The 20,080-nt window shown below is 43.7% G+C and overlaps 1 protein-coding gene and 1 pseudogene across 13 annotated transcripts in view; one reads left to right on the top strand and one right to left on the bottom strand.

The window, feature by feature from the left end:
- MICAL3 (microtubule associated monooxygenase, calponin and LIM domain containing 3) overlaps positions 1-20,080 on the bottom strand; it is a 272,677-nt gene that overhangs the window by 60,084 nt on the left and 192,513 nt on the right. For 12 of the 13 annotated variants that reach the window (XM_032390822.1, XM_032390821.1, XM_032390829.1 and 9 more), the window contains 2 exons: positions 16,528-16,616; positions 15,642-15,729 (listed from right to left, as the gene is read on the bottom strand). In XM_032390822.1, the coding sequence (XP_032246713.1) occupies positions 15,642-15,729; positions 16,528-16,616 (177 nt within the window). Of the gene's footprint in view, positions 1-2,956; positions 3,038-3,262; positions 5,378-15,641; positions 15,730-16,527; positions 16,617-20,080 lie in introns of those variants that run through there. The other variant, XR_004297727.1, reaches the window with a different exon arrangement.
- Positions 615-3,021, top strand: LOC116623580 (annotated as a pseudogene).

Here is a 20,080-nt window from a genome sequence, read left to right as displayed (position 1 = left end):
GGGCGCCTGGATGGCTCAGTCGTTAAGTGTCTGCCTTCGGCTCAGGTCATGATCCCGGGGTCCTGGGATCGAGCCCCACATCGGGCTCCCTGCTCGGCGGGAAGCCTGCTTCTCTCTCTCCCACTCCCCCTGCTTGTGTTCCCTCTCTCGCTGTGTCTCTCTCTGTCAATTGAATAAATAAAAATCTAAAAAAAGAAAAAAAAGTATATACCCTATCTTTCATTACAAAAATTATTACCAGTGCATCATGTAGCTCTCTTGACAATAGATTTTTTTCATGTGTTGTACTATCTCACAGATAAAACTTGACTTGCTCCTTAATAGTCAGCTGGGTCACCCTACCAAGTAGCTACCTCTTGGGCGTTGGGAAGTTGTGGGCATGTCTAAAGCACAGGGGTCTGGTTGTCTTTTCTCTTAAGTCTCAGGAGAGCTGTGCTCTAGCAATATTCTACTTTCCTTCTCTGGCTGCCCACCTTCACATACCGAAGGGTGAAATCTCAGAAGGGGGTAACTGTTGTGCAATGGGCCTTCAGTAAACTATTTTAACCTATTAGTTTATATACGTGCCTCATAACCCAGGAGATTCTGTATAGTTAAGTATATATAATCTATGAAATCAATCCCCCTGTGGGGCTGACCTCTGAAATCCTAAGAGGCAGGTAAAGAGAAGGACGGTTCAACAAGGTAAGCCAAGACCATCCATTTTTTTTCTCTCCTACTTCTGCCTATTGCTTCCCAATTCTAATTACGGGCTCTACTTCTGTCCTCCTGAAGGGCTCTTTCACGCGTCTATCTCCTGTTCACTGGTCTGAATGCACCCCAAAACCAGAGGCTCTGCTAGGGAGGGGAATTATTCCAGTCATCTTTGTGTTTCTGGTGCCTATTGGTAGGTCAATAACATGGTTTGAATAAATGACCAGCATAAAAGTTCTAAACTAGAATATCACTTCACTATAATTTTAAGAAGTTAGTTGAACGTATTATGGTCTCAGTTTCCTCACCTTAATGTAGAAACTTTAAGGCCTCTGTTTCCCAAGTAGCTGGATGCTGTGCAAGGCCCCAAGAACAAATAAGAGATACCACCCGGTGAAAGGGTAAGTGTACAAAGACAGCAACTCTTCCCTTAGCACCTAAGAGAAATTCCTATGAGGTTGCCAGTGTCTTAGAAGACCTTGCGTTATGGCTCTGAAAAGAGACTATTTCAAAGAATCTGATGTCCAAAAGTGATGACGGCACTTCCCAGCAGAGAGTGGTCTAGTTTTAGGCAGCAGCTTGCTTACTAGAAGACCAGATCCAATAACAATAGGCAGAGGGGAGAGGTGGAAAGGCAGAGAGGGACCACGAATCTGCATGCGAGGCATTCCAAACTGATGTGCTTTTCCCAAGATGCCAGGTTGAAATTTCAATTCCTCCTACTTTCCACAGCAAAGTGCCAGGGGCCTTCAGTCAAGAGTGTGTCCAAAGCTGGCTCCGAGGTGGCCTACACATGGCCAGCTGCTCAGCCAGGAAAGCGATTTTCAACTTCTGGGGGCTCTGCCCACCATCAGACTATCAATAAGGACAAACCCACATCCCCATGAAAGCTTCTCTCAAATAGGTTCTCTCTTAAAGATACAAAACCTCATAAACAGCATTCCCTTAGCTAGGCAAAGATACATTTTTGGAAAGGAACTAAAATCCCCTCCAGCAATGCCTACAACCACCACTTGATACTCATATCTACAACAGTTACACCTTTCTTTTCACCTGTTTAAAGACCCGGCCTGGAAAGGAAACATTAGTGCTTGGGCACAGAGGCCCTAGAAGGCTGATGGAATAGGAGCACTGAGCACTGACCCAGACTCAGAGAGCCCTTGCTAATGACTGATGTTCTCTGGTCACCCACAAAATGCCCATCCATGCATTGATTCCAAGAGGAAATCAGACCCCCTCTCCTGCAAATGGGTCACGACATAGCACTGAGGCCCATGGGGGGGCGGGGGTTGTGGGTCAAAGCAGCAGAGATGCAGACAGTGCCTAGGACCACGTGTAACCCTAGTTCTGCCTAATATAAGGCTAACTGACTCCTGCACAGTCCTGACTTTTGGGTTAGGTGTTAAAAATTTAGTTTAATGTAGCTCCTACGCCTCTTCCTCTCCCACCCGGGTCTCTTCCTTTCGAGAGGCTGGGGAGTCAAACTTGTAGCTGCCCCTCCGCTCTTCCCGTCACCCTCGCCTCCTCTTCGGGCTGAAGTACGGCATAGAGGCTGTTGGTGGCTTTACCACACCACCCCACCCACCCTGGATCGCAACCGTTTTAAGGGACCTGGATTCATCAGGGTCTCTCCGGGGCCTGTGCGAGTGCTGATCTGCTCTGTTTTTGCAAATGGCGCCTGTGTCTGGCAGAGCCAGTGTGAGACGAAGAGACAATCCTTCCCTGCCGCCCGGATAATCAAGAGTTTTGGCCAGACCTTTGAGCACACACCGAGAGAGTGAGGAGCCAGACGAAAAGCACAGATTATGTCACTGAAACGGATTAATAAGGAACTCAGTGATTTGGCCCATGACCCTCCAGCACAATGTTCTGCAGGTCCAGTTGGGGATGATATGTTTCACTGGCAAGCCACAATTATGGGACCTAACGACAGCCCATATCAAGGCGGTGTATTCTTTTTGACAATTCATTTTCCTACAGACTACCCCTTCAAACCACCTAAGGTTGCATTTACAACAAGAATTTATCATCCAGATATTAACAGTAATGGCAGCATTTGTCTCGATATTCTAAGATCACAGTGGTCTCCTGCTTTAACTATTTCTAAAGTTCTTTTATCCGTTTGTTCACTGCTATGTGATCCAAACCCAGATGACCCCCTAGTGCCAGAGATTGCACGGATCTATAAAACAGAGATAAGTACAACAGAGTATCTCGGGAATGGACTCAGAAGTATGCCATGTGATGCTACCTTAAAGTCAGAATAAGCTGCATTATAGCTGGAATAAACTTTAAATTACTGTTCCTTTTTTGATTTTCTTATCCGGCTGCTCCCCTATCAGACCTCATCTTTTTTTTTTTTTTTAAAGATTTTATTTGATAGAGAGAGAGATAGTGAGAGAGACAGAGAGCACAAGCAGGGGGAGCGGCAGGGAGGCAGAGGGAGAGGGAGAAGCAGGCTCCCCGCAGAGCAAGGATTCCAATGTGGGGCTCGATCCCAGGACTCTGGAATCATGACCTGAGCTGAAGGCAGCCGCTTAACCGACTGAGCCACCCAGGCGCCCCAGACCTCATCTTTTTTAATTTTATTTTTTGTTTACCTCCCTCCATTCATTCACATGCTCATCTGAGAAGACTTAAGTTCTTCCAGCTTTGGACAATAACTGCTTTTAGAAACTGTAAAGTAGTTACAAGAGAACAGTTGCCCAAGATTCAGAATTTTTTTAAAAAATGGAGCATGTGTATTAATGTGGCCAATGTCTTCACTCTAACTTGGTTATGAGACTAAAACCATTCCTCACTGCTCTAACATGCTGAAGAAATCATCTGAGGGGGAGGGAGATGGATGCTCAGTTGTCACATCAAAGGAAGCAGCATTATTCTAGCATCCAGTCTTTTTTTAAGGCTTCCACTGTTAGAGATTTGAGGTTACATGATATACTTTATGCTCATAACTGATGTGGCTAGAGAACTGGTATTGAATTTATAGCATCAGCAGAACAGAAAATGTGATGTATTTTATGCATGTCAATAAAGGAATGACCTGTTCTTGTTCTACAGAGAATGGAAATTGGAAGTATTCCAAAATAGGGTCTCAAACATTTTGTAATTCTCATTTAAATTGTTAAGGAGGCTTGGAGCTATTAGTTAATCTATCTTCCAATACACTGTTTAATATAGCACTGAATAAATGATGCAAGTTGTCAATGGATGAGTGATCAACTAATAGCTCTGCTAGTAACTGATTCATTTTTCTTCAATAAAGTTGCATAAACCAATGAGTTAGCTGCCTGAATTAATCAGTATGGGAAACAATCTTTTGTAAATGCAAAGTTGTTTTTGTATATACTGTTGGGATTTGCTTCATTGTTTGACATCAAATGATGATGTAAAGTTCAAAAGAGTGAATATTTTGCCATGATCAGTTAAAAGTGCCAAATATCCTACAATGCACAGGACAGCCCTCCACAACAAAGAGTTATCCAGCCCAAAATGTCAACAGTGATGAGCTTGAGAAGCACTGGCCTAGAAGTTATATCAAACTATCCCTAATCTCTCACCAATAGGCCAACCAATCCACCAAATAATCTGACTGTAGCTTGACTGGACGGGGCGCATGAAGAACACAGACTAGTGAGCTCATGAATCTTCATGTCTGCTGCCAAGGTAAGACATCTTGACCAATGGAAATGTAATATGTGAAGGACCAATTGAGAACTGCCATGCTGAACAGACAGCTCTTGGCATGCTGCCCAAAGAGAGGGAATCTCGGGAAGATGTTCAGATGCTGAGTGAGGAGCTAGTTCCAATGGCACACACTTTTTTACAAGTGCACAGTCTGTTACAGGTTTGATTGATCTGATTTATGCAGAATTAATAAGCTATTCGGATAGTGTAGCTTTAGTATGCTGGTGATTCAGTGATACTGGCAGCCGTGGAGTTCATAGATGGACTGCCCAAAGAGAGGGAATCTCAGGATGATGTTCAGATGCTGAGTGAGGAGCTGGTTCCAATGGCACACATTGAGCAGAGGTACCATAAGTCACTGCATGAGACTTCTGGACTTTTCATCTTATGGTACAACTCCACTTACAAGCTGACCCTGCTCACCCTTGGCAATGCCACTCAAGGACAACCTACACATACCCCCACACCATCCACCCTTGTTTTGGGTGTGAGTCCTACCATTAGGCCAAGGCAGGAATTAAAGGAGAGCAAAAAATGCATTTTGTTAACTTCTCCTTTCACCCACTTTTTCCCAGCTGCATATAGCAGCCTGCTGATAGCTGGAATAACCCTGTGACACATTATGGGTGGACCTCTCACTAAACCCAGGGGAAAAACTAGACTTGAAGACACACGTGGAAAAACCCATCTTCTTTCTCTATTTTCCCACTTACCAAAAACATCCTATCTACGAGCTCTAAGAGCTCCCTGTCCTGGCATGCCTTTCCAAAGCTGTGTCTACACATGCTCAGGAGACTTCTTGATATGATTTCTGTGCCTAAACCAAATTTTATCCAACAGGGCAAAACCAAAACCGCTTACCCGGAATGATATGTACATTTAGCACAAAGACTTCAAAGTCAGTCATTTTACAGGTGAGTTGAGTCCAAAGTAGCCCAAACTTGGATAGGTAAGAACTTCCATGTTTCCCTCTGATGTCACAGGTGACTCGCTCAAACTGTCAGTACAAAAAGGGCATAAAATCATGTCTCTCTTCCCTTATACTCAAACTCTACCCAGGGCCAGGGCAGGCAATTTCCTATGAGGACTGCGAATGACAGTTATAAAAGCAGTAAGAGAATGAACATGTGGGTCAGCTCAACCATCAGGGGGCCTTTTTAAAAAGTACAATAAAATGAGATAGCAGAGACAGAGGATAAGTTGAAAGATTTATACATTGGAAGCAGTTACCCCGGGGGCCCAGAGAACAACAATACACATCCCCCTGAACAGAACCCCATCTCCTCCAGGTTGTCGGCAGGGTGTGTTCCATTTAGAGGGACACAGTCTAGTTCTGGGCTTATTCTTAATAATGCAGTTTAGGCTTGATTTTATTTGTTATGAGCAATGAGAGCTGACATGGGGAAAACGAAGAGGGAGTCTATTTCATATTACTTACAGTCAATTCAATGATTATTATTCTCTTCCTCAATTTCTTTTGATGACTTCCCCCCCAAAACACATCAGTGATGAAACCTTTTTCTCTTTAATCTAGTATGTTTTTTTTTTTTTAAGATTGTATTTATTTATCTGAAAGAGAGAGAGAGTGCACGCGCAGGCCAGGGGTAGGGGAGCAGAGGGAGGACAAGCAGACTCCACGCTGAGCACAGAGCCCCACGCGGAGCCCAATCCCATGACCCTGAGATCACAACCCGAGCAGAAATCAAGAGTCGGACACTCAACCGACTGAGCCACAAGGTGCCCCTAATCTAGTATCTTTCCAAAGGCACGTTCATACCCCTGGGATCACTGCCCAGGAAACTGGGGGGCATGTGTTTCTCAGAAATAATCAAATGCATACTCATTGATTTATACAGGGCATTCACCCGTGTTTAAAAAAATCTTATTTGTGGAGCTAAACATACTGTTCTTCCCTCGTACCAAGTACTGACAATGGAGGTTAGAGAGCTGAGGAAGAGCAGCTGTATGGCACAGTGCGTGAACAATGCTCTCATATGTTCTGTATCATTTTTTTTTAAGATTTTATTTATTTTGAGAGAGAGAGAGAGAATGAGAGAGAGAGAGCATACATGAGAGGGGGGAGGGTCAGAGGGAGAAGCAGGCTTCCTGCCGAGTAGGGAGCCCAATGCGGCACTCGATCCCAGGACTCAGGATCATGACCTGAGCCGAAGGCAGACGCTTAACCATCTGAGCCACCCAGGTGCCCCTCTTCTGTATGATTCTATCCTGACTCTGCATTGATTAGCTACGTGGCCTTGATCAAGTTTGCCTGACTTCTGTGTGCCTATTTCCTCATCTGTAAAATGACACTTCCCTCACAAGCTCCTGTGCAGATTACATGAGGGCTACACATAAAGCTCCTAGACAATGCCTGGGACATAGGAAACGCTATGTTATTACTAGTTATTATCACCACTGTGTGTCTTCCTACATTATTTTCTATGAGTTAGTACAACAAAGATATTATGGTAAATTAACCAGTATTAATCACATGGGGGAAATGACAGGAGTTAGCATACTTCGAGTTTTAATCTCTATTTTTATTTGAGGAAAAGACTTTGGCAGAGAAGGGGGCTCCCTTGATTATAAATATAGACAACCCTTTGGCACAGTATTTCCAGCAGCATAGAGGATGGTTGCCAGCTCTCAGCAATACAGCAAAGCCTTTAGGACTTTGGCTGTTAACTCCTGCAGGCCACCAGTTCCCTGTTACCATAGTTACCCCAGACACCCAGTGCCACCTACTTCTCTGAGGTTACAAAGCCCTTCACTGAGATTTGGGCAGCCCTGGAGCCACCCTTCCTGCACCCTGTGTCCTAATGTTACTAGGCTTTTCTACCAAAGCTAATTCCCCCAGAAAGGTGAACCAGCTAAAAGACAGGCAAATAGCTGGTTTAGAGTAATTCACATTAGACTAAACTCTAGGAAAGAGTATATACTTTCTTTTTAAGATTTATTTTATTTATTTGAGAGCGAGCGAGAGCGCGAGCATGAGCCGGGGGCGGGTGGGCAGGGGGAGAGGGAGAGAGCATCTCAAGCAGACTCCATGCTAAGTACAGAGCCCAACACAGGGCTCGATCTCACGACCATGAGATCATGACCTGACCTGAGCCAAAACCAAGAGTCAGACGCTTAACTGACTGAGCCACGCAGTCACCCCGAGAATATTTACTTTTAAAAGAACCTACTAACTCTGGGGTGCCTGGGTGGCTCAGTCGTTAAGCGTCTGCCTTTGGCTCAGGTCATGATCCCGGGGTCCTGGGATCAAGCCCCACATCGGGCTCCCTGCTCAGCGGGAAGCCTGCTTCTCCCTCTCCTACTTCCCCTGTTTGTGTTCCCTCTCTCTGTGTTCCCTCTCTCGCTGTCTCTCTGTCACATAAATAAATAAAATCTTTTAAAAAAATTAAATAAAACAAAAGAACCTACTAACTCAAATATGTCTCTTATTGGTGGGAGGGATTTTATAGCTGGTCTCTCTCTAGCCTGATCCTTCTAGATCCTAACTTAGTTCTAGAAAACAGGGAAACAAGAATAAATAAGCTGTTTTAATCCTATTATAATCAGTATTAGCTATTCTTTGGTTAAGGGGTTGAGCTCAGTCTAAGAAACCCACTGTGGTTTAGCTTTTGGAGACAAACTCTTCTCCCTAAGGCTTCAAATAGAGTCTATCTAATCACACTGTTTAGTGTCAGGTTTGATCTCTGAGCAGCTACTAAATGTCAAGAGGATTACCCTCCCTGGAATTTACTTTCATAGTATTCCTGGCTTTATTAACTTTGAAAGAACATGAGAATGGAAGGAAAACATATTTATTTAGGTCTTGCCAGTGAAACAGCTCTGGTTTTGTCCTGTTTGTTGAGGACACCAAAACTCACTGAGGTCCTGAGTTCTTCTGGTGCCTCTAGGTCCTTGCCTGGTAGTGGTGGTCTTTAGTAACTGAGCTTGGGGTCCTTACCCTTTTAACTGGGTTCATCTTTTCCAGGGAGGTGGCTCTGGTAGAGGCCCAGGAACACTAGGACACAGGGTACAGGGAAGGCAGCTTTTGAACCTTAAGAGAAGCAGGTGGCCCTGGGTGTAAAGTTCTTCTGGTAACAGGGTGACTTACTATGAAATAATTACGGAAGACCTAAAATCCCAGGCAAGGACCTAAACGAAATAAGGCTACACTACGAAATAACAGTGATAAAATGGAAATAATCCTGATATTTTACAAAAGTACAGAATTCAATTACTTAATAGGCATACTTGGAACAGTTTCGTATGATTAATGCACAACTGCAACAAGCTGGGTAAATAAGCAAGAACAGAGGTGAAGGAAACATAAGAAGCCAATAGAAAGGGACTCAACTGTAAGAATTTTTCTAGTAATTCTCCTAGCATGGCCCCAAGAGACTCTGTTCTGTAGCCAGGCAGAGCGGGGGCCCTGGACTCCCTTTCTGTTGAAGTGTATTCCCCAAACTCCCCCTTTCGTGCCAATGAGGGGCCTCTGTGAGGGCTGGGAGCTTTTTTCACATTTTGGGAGCCCTCTAACTATACTTGTGCATACAGGTTGGGAGGAAAAGAACAACATCAAAGGCAAGGTCGAGTTTAGTTAGCTTGAGTTAGGGTTTGGGTGTTGGCAGTGACTCAACCTTTTGCCCATTGTCCTTCTTGAGGGCCTATAAAACTGCCTCAGAAATATTCAAAATGTTCCTAAACTATGCAAAGCTATGTGGGAGTTGACCCACAGGAAGTAAAAAAAGGAAATGGTGCTCATGTGGCTGGTGAAACCTGGAAGTAATTGAAGGAGTCACATATGCTGGAGCCCCGCCTGTCTTCTCCAGTGTATAGAAGGTGTTTCTGCGCAAAAGCCTACCCCCTCCAGAATGTACATGCTGAAGAGACAAGGAGCAATTGTGAAGAAAGAGGCATCAACGGCCAACACACACAGCTGAGAATTGTGGGCAGTGACGAGAGAGAGAGAGAGAGAGAGGAGCAGAAGAGCAACACAGCAACCCCATGGCTTAACCTAGACAGGGAGCGCCAATTTGACGTCCCTCCCCCTCATTTCGTTATGACTAATCTACTTGTTGGCACTTGCTGGGTGCTTGGCTGGATCTGAGTTCCAAGGTAAGGACTGGTTTTGGAGTCTTGATAAGGTTTTGAAGGTTTGTGAAAGGGACTGGGATTCGGGGAGGATTCTTCCTGAAATCTCCGCCTAGCTGTTACATTTAAGACAGCCCTACATGGGCATTTTTCTTCTATTTGTTCCTCAAATAGAAGGGTCCTACTGGGTCCTACATGGCATTATCTTGCCCTTTTTTTTCAGTATGAAAATAGAGAGTAGCCCATTTTCATTGCCCGTACTGCTTCCACGTCTACACCACAGGATTCTCCTAGGGAGTATCTCAATTAGGGACATCTCCAGGGAATTTATGAGAAAAAAAGAGAGAGAGAGAGAGAGAGAGAGAGAGAGAGAATGGATTTCAAGAAGTTTCGGAAAGAAACTGAGACCCAAAGGGAATTGCCCAGGGTCTTCACAATGGGTGGCACAGAATCACATCCGTTGTCAGCGCCTTCCTGTTAGATGCTTCAGTATACTGTTCTAAACAATCTTGGCTCTCCTCCCCTTTATTACGGGGGCATGGGAAAGACAACGGAAGCAAAGGTCTAAAATCTGAAAATTATATACATATATCTATCCTTACCAATTCTTAGTCAATTGATTCACTGTTGCTTACTGCATCCCCCACAACCCAGTTTTTTTTCTCCCAGTCTTTTTTGCAGGCACCAGGAAACTGACGGACTTATTTCAGAGAAAGGGGAGCAACAGACTACAGACTTGGGGGAGGGGGTGGGAATGAGGACTCAAACTCTCTGTTGTGATAAATTCTGAACCAGCAATGCTCTGAGGATTAAAATGGTACCAACAGTGTTCTGACAGAGCAGTAAGCTATGTAAGGATGCAGACCCTCCCTGACAGGGGGGTCTGATAATCTAGAATGCCAAGAGAACCCAGCACTCTGTTTCTCTATTCTGTGGGTAAGCCTGAGAACTCTGAGTCCTAAGTGGGCTGCTTCTGAGTAGAGAAGGCCAGGCAGGCCTTTTTAACAACAGACACCCAATTTCCTAGAGCTAGTGGGAGCAGAGCTGGTGCTGAGTGCTCCCCCACCAGGTGCCCCCTTTTGGCCCAATTTAACACCAAAGCTGGGCTGTGCCACTGTGGTCAGCGTGCCGACATGGTAGAAGAGGCCACCACTGCTAAGGTCACAGCAGTGTGTGTGAGAAGGCAATAGGCTCATCTCTCCTGGCTTGAGGGTGAGTGGCCAAGGAGAACTGGACAGCCTAGCTCAGCGTCCAGGTCATAGCAAAGATAGCATGAGAGAGACATCAGCTGGGAAAAGAACAAGAATCTTCAATGTCACCAGGAGCAAGGTCACTGTGCCCAGGCAAAAGCCTCAAAACAGAGAAATATAACTGTTCCCAGGTCCCCAGAGCAGCCTGCCAGAGTCAGGAACAGGAAAGGCAAGCATCTGGCTCCGTTTCCCCATGGCAGACATGGGTTCTGGGGAATTTCTATCCCGTCATCTGCTCTAGCCCGCAAGTCCCTCACACTGGCTGACTGGATGTGGGGCACAGGGGGCACCTTTTCACTCTTTTCTACCTGTAGCTGCTGCAGAACAAAATGTCTTCCACCACGCCAACCCCCGTGAACAGAGGCCTTTCTGTTAATGACAATCTGTATCTTAGGTATAAACACCCCATTTCCCCATTTTAATACATCCACACTCTCTCCTGACCCCACCTCAGAAGTGACAGTCCTCAGGCACAATGGCTTTCAGGCCCACTCTTGAGACCTGCCTATGCTAACCCCTTTCCCACCCTCCAAACAGGAAAAAGGGAAGGAAAAGAAAAACTCAGAAACCTGAAGATTGTTTGGAATTTATTCTCTTAAATAAGAACGGTAACATTTGTTAAAAAAAATTAAAAGCATATCACCTTAGTTTCACAGTAACGGCAAAAACAAAGTTACACAATTAAATTAAAAAACTCACAAAGAAACACACCAAAAACTCACAGCACAGATTAAAAACAAGGGCAAAAGTAAAGGCTTTAGGGAAGGCCAGAAGCGGACAGGTGATGCGTTCCTTGGCACAGCGCGTCCTCCCTTGCTACGGTGTCTTTGTACCATGGCCGTGGGAACCTGGCTGGCTGCCACCCCCCCCAACCTCTACCCTGACCTCCACCCCAAGCTGAATGGCCCAGGAAAAAGGGAACCCCTTAATCCGCTGGTCAGGCCTTCAAGGCCATGCTGAGGCCCATTTGGGGGGACAAAGAACGGTCCACTGCCCTACAGAGACACACCGAACACCAAGAGACAGAAGGAAGCTGCAGTACCTAACCCAGTGATACACACGCCTGGAAGCAAAACAGAGGGAAGGGGGGTGGGGGTGGGGGGTCTGCTTCTCTGTGGTAGTCCGTGAGCAACAGAACCCCTGCTTTCCTAGTCTGCTCGTGAATCAATGTACTTTCTGAGGTTGGGGCCGTGTACTGCTCGTTTTCTGAGATACCCAGCCCCCGCCCCCAAAGTCTCCACGTCCACACGTGTGCTGGCTTGCTCTGTTCCCTCCAAACCCTGACCAGAACTCTAAGCCAGCCCAGGGACACGGTTCCCCACTGGAAAAGCTCCCTTGGTTTCCAGAACCAAGGAACAAGAAGCTTCAGAAACAGCTTCATTATTATGGTTATAATTATTTAGGACACGATAAATAAATATCTACTTGTATATATGAAATTACACCTATATAAATATACATGTGTATATGTATAAATATTTACACATCACCATCAAACTGACTCTTTTTTTTTTTTAAACTACGACTCTTGGGGGAGGGCTGGGGAGTTAAGCTGGACTGCACAATTCTCTTTGCTCTACTAAGAGGTTTTCCAGAAATGCCTATAAGGGGAGAGGGCTTGGGAAGCAGTGAGATTTCCTAACTTTGTCCTGACAGGCAGGAACCCCAGGATTGCACGGAATTCCTTGTATCGCATGGCTATTCTGGCCCATTTAGCACCCAAACTATAGAACCTAATGGTGATCATGCAAGGGTTGTCTAGGGACAGGGAGCAGGCATTTGCCTCTTGTTAACTGCTATGTGGCTTTTAAAGTTAAGACTGTCTTTTCCATCCCATCTCTGTTGCCAGTATTACAAGAAAAGCTTTTTCTTCTCTTCCCTTATGATTCCCCATAACCTTTATGCTTCATTTTTTATTATCCTCTATATGAAATATAAAGGGGATTCTTCTAAACAAAGAAAGGATCCAAAAAACCTGCAATTGAGGGTCTTATGTCCAAGGAGAAAATATCTCATTTGGGGTTTTTCTTTCTCTACCTGTTGTCCCAACTTTTCTTAAAGTCAGTGCAGGTACTAGGAGGCCAGGGTAGAAAATCTGTGCCAGGTCCACTAATCTATAGCAGTAAGTATACGAAGCTTGGAAACAAAGCATTTACAGATTTTGGGAACAGAAAAGAGGGTTTCTATATTAAAAGCACATGATAAACAACAGTACTGTAAACAATGTCTGCCTCCAAACACTAAATTAGCAGCAGTTACAGATTAGGTCACCAGAGAGAGACAACACTGCAAAGCAGGCCTGGAGTAGGTTCTTTCAATTTGTGAGTTGTTTGGTTTTTTTGGCAACAGCAGTAATTTTGGCATAAGGGGGAAAGCACATAAGGGAAAAGAGGGCACTGCCACAAACACAGAGGTGGCCCAGAGCAAACACACAGCAGGGTTAAGTGCCAGCTACAGCCATAGTTTTTCCAGCTCTGCCTTCTGGGGGATATGGGTCTAGGAGGATGGCTTATATATACACAGTGAAATCAAGTTCATTCATTTACAGCTTTTTCTTGTCTAGAGTGCAGGAGAGGAGATGTACCATGGATCTGGGTTAATGACTGTTATCGAGGACACGTTTCTGGAACCCTGAAATACCTGAGTTTTCTGAAGCTTTTCAAAAGGAAATTCCAGTTAACTAATCAAAGCTTTAGTTTGAGATTTAAAGAAAGACATCCCTATCAAAAGAAAAAAAAGAAATCTACTTCATGCCAACTATAAAATACCACCCATAATTCTGTTCCTTTTCTGTAGAGGCTAGGAAGAATTAGACACCTCATAGGGGAAGTGCTGGGGCTTTGGCGCATGTTCAGACTCAGGGCTGTCATTTCCAAAAGCCCAAGTCCCCAGAGGCAGATACTAACTGAACCCCATTAGCCCTAAGCTGCATTAAAGTGGGGGGACAGTGCCTGCCTCATTAATGTTAGGGATTCAACAGGGATCCCACTGGGATGCACATCTTGAACCCCTTGTGCTAGAACAGGCAAGTCACCTTCAGAATCATGAACCATAGGGGCTGAGACGTCCTCAGGGATTTGATTCTTTCTTGGTTGAGTCTTTACATTGTCAAACGCTTATCTTCTATCCTTGCTTTGTAGAATATTCCTCTCCTTCTCTATGGAAACTTTAAATCCATTATGCCTTCAAACTAGACAGTAAGAATGGCAAACTGAGCCACAGGGGAAAGTGAACAAAACTTGGCTTGCTCAGAAACGACCTGAACTTCATTGTGTTTAAATTTTTTAAAAGAATGTTCTGTACTTGATACTGAAAAAGAAAGTTTCATTTCTCTGAGTTGTTTTACTGAGTGGCCAAGTTCCTTGGGAAATCCATCTCTGCTGGAACAAGACCCAGACTGATGAGGGTGTGCTCTCACCTGGTCAAATGAACATTCTAGACCCCAGAGCCTAAGTCTCTGTCTAGATCCCTTTGGTGATTTTTCGGTACCAGCACTTCCCCCTTGTGCTCTGAGAGTGTCAACTGCAAAAGGCTGCCAGCATTTCATGGGAAAGACAGATTATAAAGGGTTTCGAAGCTATAGGTTTCAAAGTCATTCGTGGCATAAACATTGCTATAAAATGTTGGTCCAATTCACAGTGCACTTAAAAAGCTTCCCTGGATTTTAATGTGGGCACACATAGGAGCAGAAGCTAAATTCACCTAGCTCAGCTGGGGTTTGCTGGGCCTTAGCCTCTAAATCGCTGCCCTCTCGGGGCACATTCTCCCTTTCTCTAATTCTTAAGCACAGGGAAAGAAGCAACTCTGAAAACCTCTCATTTGAAAGTAGAGTGGGTAATTCTTCTCTTTTCCCATTATGGAAATTTCACTACCAACTCCTCCACAGTTTCTAGCATTAGCTGATAATCTCTAGTTTTTATATGGTAATTTTCATGAGTTTGTAAATGGTTGCTTGAGATCTATCTGCTGTTAAAGACAGAAAAAGTGTGAGAAGCAGAAACATGGCCTGTTGACTTCCTCTCTCACCCACACAATGACCCTGGGTTGTAATATAGTCTGTGGCTGCCCTGGGGGTATTGGGACCACCCAGCAGTTTGTGGAACTGGGGACATATCTTACAGGCTGGCTTGACACGGAGCAGAGAGAGGCAATTTTAAGGAAAAAAAACTACAATTCTTCACAACAAATCTAATGTCCATGAGCCCATGAGTTAAACACCAGAATAAATGTGTTTTCAGAGGTAGGGATAGTGTCATTCACTTCCTGACACAAGGAAATGATTAGTGGAAATGGAACAAATTAGGGTTTGGTCCTCATTAGAAGTTCAAATGCCCCAAAGTGATTAGGACAGGGCATGACCTATAGTGGTTACACGTCAAACGGAAGTGCAGTGTCAGCTTATGTAGATACCTAAATAGGGAGTGGGATGCAAGAATTTCAAGTGTAGGTGAACACAAATCCAGATCATGGGGCCTTATTACAATTCCAAGTTGTCCAAGGAGTCCAAAACAAGAAGGCCCTGGGACTCTGGCAAGCAGCCTGTTCTGAATTCCTGTCTACATGGATGGGGCCTGGACCGACCACCCCAGTGTGTCTTATGGGTGCGGACAGGCTCCCGGGCCCCAGCAACAATACTTTGAGATTGGGAATGGACATTACTGATGCTCACCAGATGGCGCCCCTACTGGCTCATGGTCTGCCAGCGCAACTCCCCTCGGATTTGTACCAGCACCTCCGACAGGCCATAGAGAAAGGGGACTCCGAACGCAAGCAGCTGGCACATGAAAAAGGAGTCCAAAGGGTTTTGGGCCACTTGATGCCCAATCGAAGAAATGTTGCTTTGGAGGTGCTGGCTCATCCCCTTGGCCTTGTCACAGAGGCCGAGAGAGTGACGCACCACCCAGCCAAACAAGGAAGTGAGGCTACCTGGGGTTCTCTCAGCAGGGCTGGCCATGGCACTGCCCCGTCCATTTGCGTCCACAGTCGGGCCATCCTGCAGGGCTTCTCTGGCCTCCTAGGAAAGTCCGCAAGAAGAAGAAGAGTGACTGACTGAAGCACTAAAATCTCAGAAGGCAATGGCCCCTGCCTGGCTAGTTCGCTGCTCTCACCAGTCAATCCAGACTGTATTTTTCACATAGTCAGTCTTTCTTTAAAAATCCAGGATAGACTTCATGGGGAAATTGCTAGGAGTCAAAATCTAGGTCCACCTTGGAATAAGTTTCCTTTCCCTGCAAGTCCCTCTGCAGTCAACAAAAGCCTCTCCAGGACGGGTTAGTAAGCCTGCAAGCTGACAAGGTAACATCCTGTAGTGAAGGGAATACCCAGTTCACCTTCACAAAGACAAGTGGAGGAGCTACTCTCATTAAAAAAAAAAAAAAAAAAAAAAAAAGGTAAGAAGGAAAAAAGGTACTTAGATAAGTAATTCACAGAATAAAGAAAGTTAAAGGAATTGACAAGCAGAGCAGATTATTTATAGCCATGTTCCTTTGCAGGGTGTCCTTTTCTCAGAAAGATGCTTATTTACAATGACTAAAGTCTTCTTTTATATAAACAGAAGGGTCTAACATAATCTCTCAAATCTGACTCAGGTGGTGGATGGAACATTACCTTAGTGAAATGCTACAGTATCAAGATTATACTCGAAAAGTTGGTTTCCTCCCCCACTGGACTGTGACTGTCTCTCAGGCCCTTCCCATTCACAAGAAAGGCAATTTAGTGGCCATTTAGCAGGCCTGGCCAACCGCACTTCACCTGTCACCACACTAAAATGCACCTGCTGCTTCTCCCCAACTTACAGATGGATCATCATTACCTTTCCAGAGAGAGGAGCCACTGCTGGTCTCTTCCTCTGTGCGGAGCCGGAGAGTCGATAACAGTAGTGTGGTTTGCAGTAGAATTTACCTGTAGGCAGCAAGAGGCCGGGGAAAAGGAAGTGAGCAAGACTCTTAATTCTGAACTTGACTCCTTGGTCTTAGCACACTCCTGTCTATTTCCTCTAGCCACAGGGCGCTGTCACCAATGCCCAGGCTTCTTGTCCAGGGTGGCCAAACCCTCCCTATAAACTTTGATTTCAGTCCTCCTCTCCCCTTTGCCCGAAGGGGGAGGGGATTTCTTTGGGATATGTGAAGGCCATTGAGCTATCACCCAATCAGCGCCCAGAGCAAAGATGTGAAGCTTGCATGGCAGGGCCAGTGAACAAAGTGGCAGTGTGTGCAGAACAAAGATGTGGTCACATGGAAAGCTGCTACCATTTCTGGGGAAACTAAGAATGAACACAAGCGCAGGGTGGAGGCGTGAAGGCTGTAGGGGGTGGGGGAGCATTGAGCACTGGCTCTGACTGGACCCCCTCTGCTGCTCCCTTCTCCTGCAACCATTCACAAGCCAGCCTTATGACCCCTTAGCGGGTCAGGATCAGCATTAAAAAACAATACAAAACCAAATCAAACAATCCTGCAATAGACTGTGAATAGAATGAAGCAGAATAAAATGCATTAAAGTGCACAGTGGCATAATCAAAGTATTGGTCCTTACAGCTTTTAGTTGTGTCTACATGTGTTTATTGAGTCCTAATGTAACATGTATTTTCTTTTGCAGGTGTGGTCCCAAGTTTGAAAAACAATGATCTTGGCTTTTCCCATGACACCAGTAGTGGGAGTCAGTCACAAAAGGTCATTTTTTCTTGGCTCTTTCCTCACTCCCACTTTAAAGAGCCAAGGCTTTTGAAAATTAAAGGATAGACCTTATTATAGAAACTGTTGAAACGGAGTAATCCCATTTATCCTTTTCATTTGCAGAAGGTACTCCTTTGACAAATGAACTTTCCTGTTCTCAAAGTTTAAATAAGAGAATCCAACCAGAAAACCAATAAAAAAGGTCAATGAAAACTAAAGGCTGGCTTTTTGAAAAGATAAACAAAATTGACAAGCCTTTACTATACTAATTCAAAAGACCCAAATAAGCAAAATCAGAAATGAAAGAAGAGACGTTACAACTGATACTACAGAAATACAAAGGATCACGAGAAGCTACTATGTATAATTATACACCAACAAGCTGGATAACCTAGAAGAAATGAACAGAGTCCTAGAAACATATAACATACCAAGACTGAATCATGAAGACAGAGAAAATCTGAATAGACCAATACTGAGTGAGGAGAGTGAATCAGTAATCAAAACTATCCCCAAACAGAAAAGTCCAGGACCAGATGGCTTCACTGGTGAATTCCACCAAACATTTAAAGAAGAATTAACAGCAATCCTTCTCAATCTCTTCCAAAATATTAAACAGGAGGGAATACTCCCAAACTTATTTTACAAGGCCAGCATTACCCTGATACCATAGCCAGATAAGGATATGACAAGAAAAGAAAATTACAGACCAATATCCCTGATGAACATAGATGCAAAAATTCTCAACAAAATACTAGAAAACCCAGTTCAACAGCACATTAAAACAATCATTCACCACAACAAAGTGGGATTTATCCCTGGAATAACAAGGATGTTTCAATATACACAAATCAATAAATGTGATACACCACATGAACAGAATGAAAGATAAAATTCATGTGATCTCAACAGATGCAGAAAAAGCATTTGACAAAGTGTAATACTCTTTCATGATAAAAACACTCAACAGACTAGGTTATAGAAGTAACATACCTCAGTACAAGAAAGACCATATACAACAAACCCATAGCCAACATCATTCGCAAAGGTGAAAGTTTGAAAAGTTTTCCTCTTAGATTTGGAACACAAGGATGCCCACTCTCACCATTCCTATTCAACAAAGTACTAGAAGTCCTCGCCAGAGTAATCATGTAAGAGAAAGAAATAAAAGGCATCCAAATAAGAAAGGAATAAAACTATCTTTGTTTGAAGATGATATGATCTTACATGTAGAAAATCCTAGACTAGACTCCACTGAAATGCCACCAGAACTAATCAATAACTCAGTAAAATTGCAGGATACAAAAATTAACACATAGAAAGCAGTTGTTTCTATACATTAACAACAAAACATCTGAAAAAGTAAACAATCCCACTCACACTAGCATCAAAAAAATAAAATACTTAGGCATAAATGTAATCAAGGAAGTGAAAGATCAACACACTGAAAACTACAAGACCTCGATAAAAAAAATTGAAGAAGATACAAACAAATGGAAAGATATCCATATTTGTGGATTGGAAGAATTAATATTATTGAAATGTCCATATTACCCAAAACCATCTATAGATTCAATGCAATTTCTATCAAAATTCCAACGGCATTTTCACAGAAATAGAAAAAAATCTTAAAATTTGTATGGAGCCACAAAAGACCCTGAATAGCTAAGGCAATACTGAGAAAGAAGAACAAAGCCAGAGGCATCATATTTCCCGATTTCAAACTATATCACAAAGCTATAATAATCAACATAGTATATGGCACTGGCATAAAAACAGACACACAGACCAATGGAACACCCAGAAATAAATCCCAGTTTGAGAAGAGAGCCAAGCATACTTGATGGGGAAAGGATGGTCTCTTCTATAAATGGTGTTGGGAAAATTGGATAACCACATGCGGAAGAATGAAATTGGACCTCTATCTTACACCGCTCACAAAAACGAACTTGAGATGGATTAAATTAGATTTAAGTGTAAGGCCTGAAACCACAAAACTACAAGAAAACAGGGGAAAAGCTCCTTGACACTGACCCTCTCAGCAGTGATTTGTGCAAAAGCACAAACAACAAAAGTAAAATCTATAGAAGTGGAACTACATCAAAGTAAAAAGCTTCTGCACAGTAAAAAAACAATCAATAAAACGAAAAGGCAATATTTCTCCCTACAGAATGGGAGAAAAGGCAAATCATGTGTCCGACAAAGGGTTAATATCCAAATATGTAAAGAACTCATACAACAGCAAAAAAACTAACAACCTGATTTAAAAATAGGCAGAACTGAAGACACAGTTTTCCAAAAAAGACATGCAAGTGTCCAATAGGTAGATGAAAAGGTGCTCAACATTACTAGTCATTAGGGAAATGCAAATCAAAACCACAGGCTATCCCTTCACAACAGTTATAATGGCTATCATCAAAAAGAGAAGAGTTAAGTGTTGGTGAAGGTGTGGAGAAAAGGGAACCCTAATGAACTTCTGGTGGGAATGTAAGCTGGTACAGCCCCTATGGACAACAGTACGGAGGTTCCTCAATAAATGAAAAATAGGACTACCATATGATCCAGCAATTCCACTTCTGGGTAGATACTCAAAGAAACTGAAAATCAGGATCTTGTAGTTATCTGCAATGTTCATTACAGCATTACAACAGCCAAAATATGGAAATAACCTTAAGTGTCTGTCAATGAATGAAT

This window comes from Phoca vitulina, unplaced genomic scaffold (genome assembly GCF_004348235.1).
Source record: "Phoca vitulina isolate PV1807 unplaced genomic scaffold, GSC_HSeal_1.0 scaffold59, whole genome shotgun sequence".
Lineage (NCBI taxonomy): Eukaryota > Metazoa > Chordata > Mammalia > Carnivora > Phocidae > Phoca > Phoca vitulina.
The sequence above is the reverse complement of the archived record's forward strand: the minus strand, read 5'-3'. Positions and strand labels throughout refer to the sequence as shown.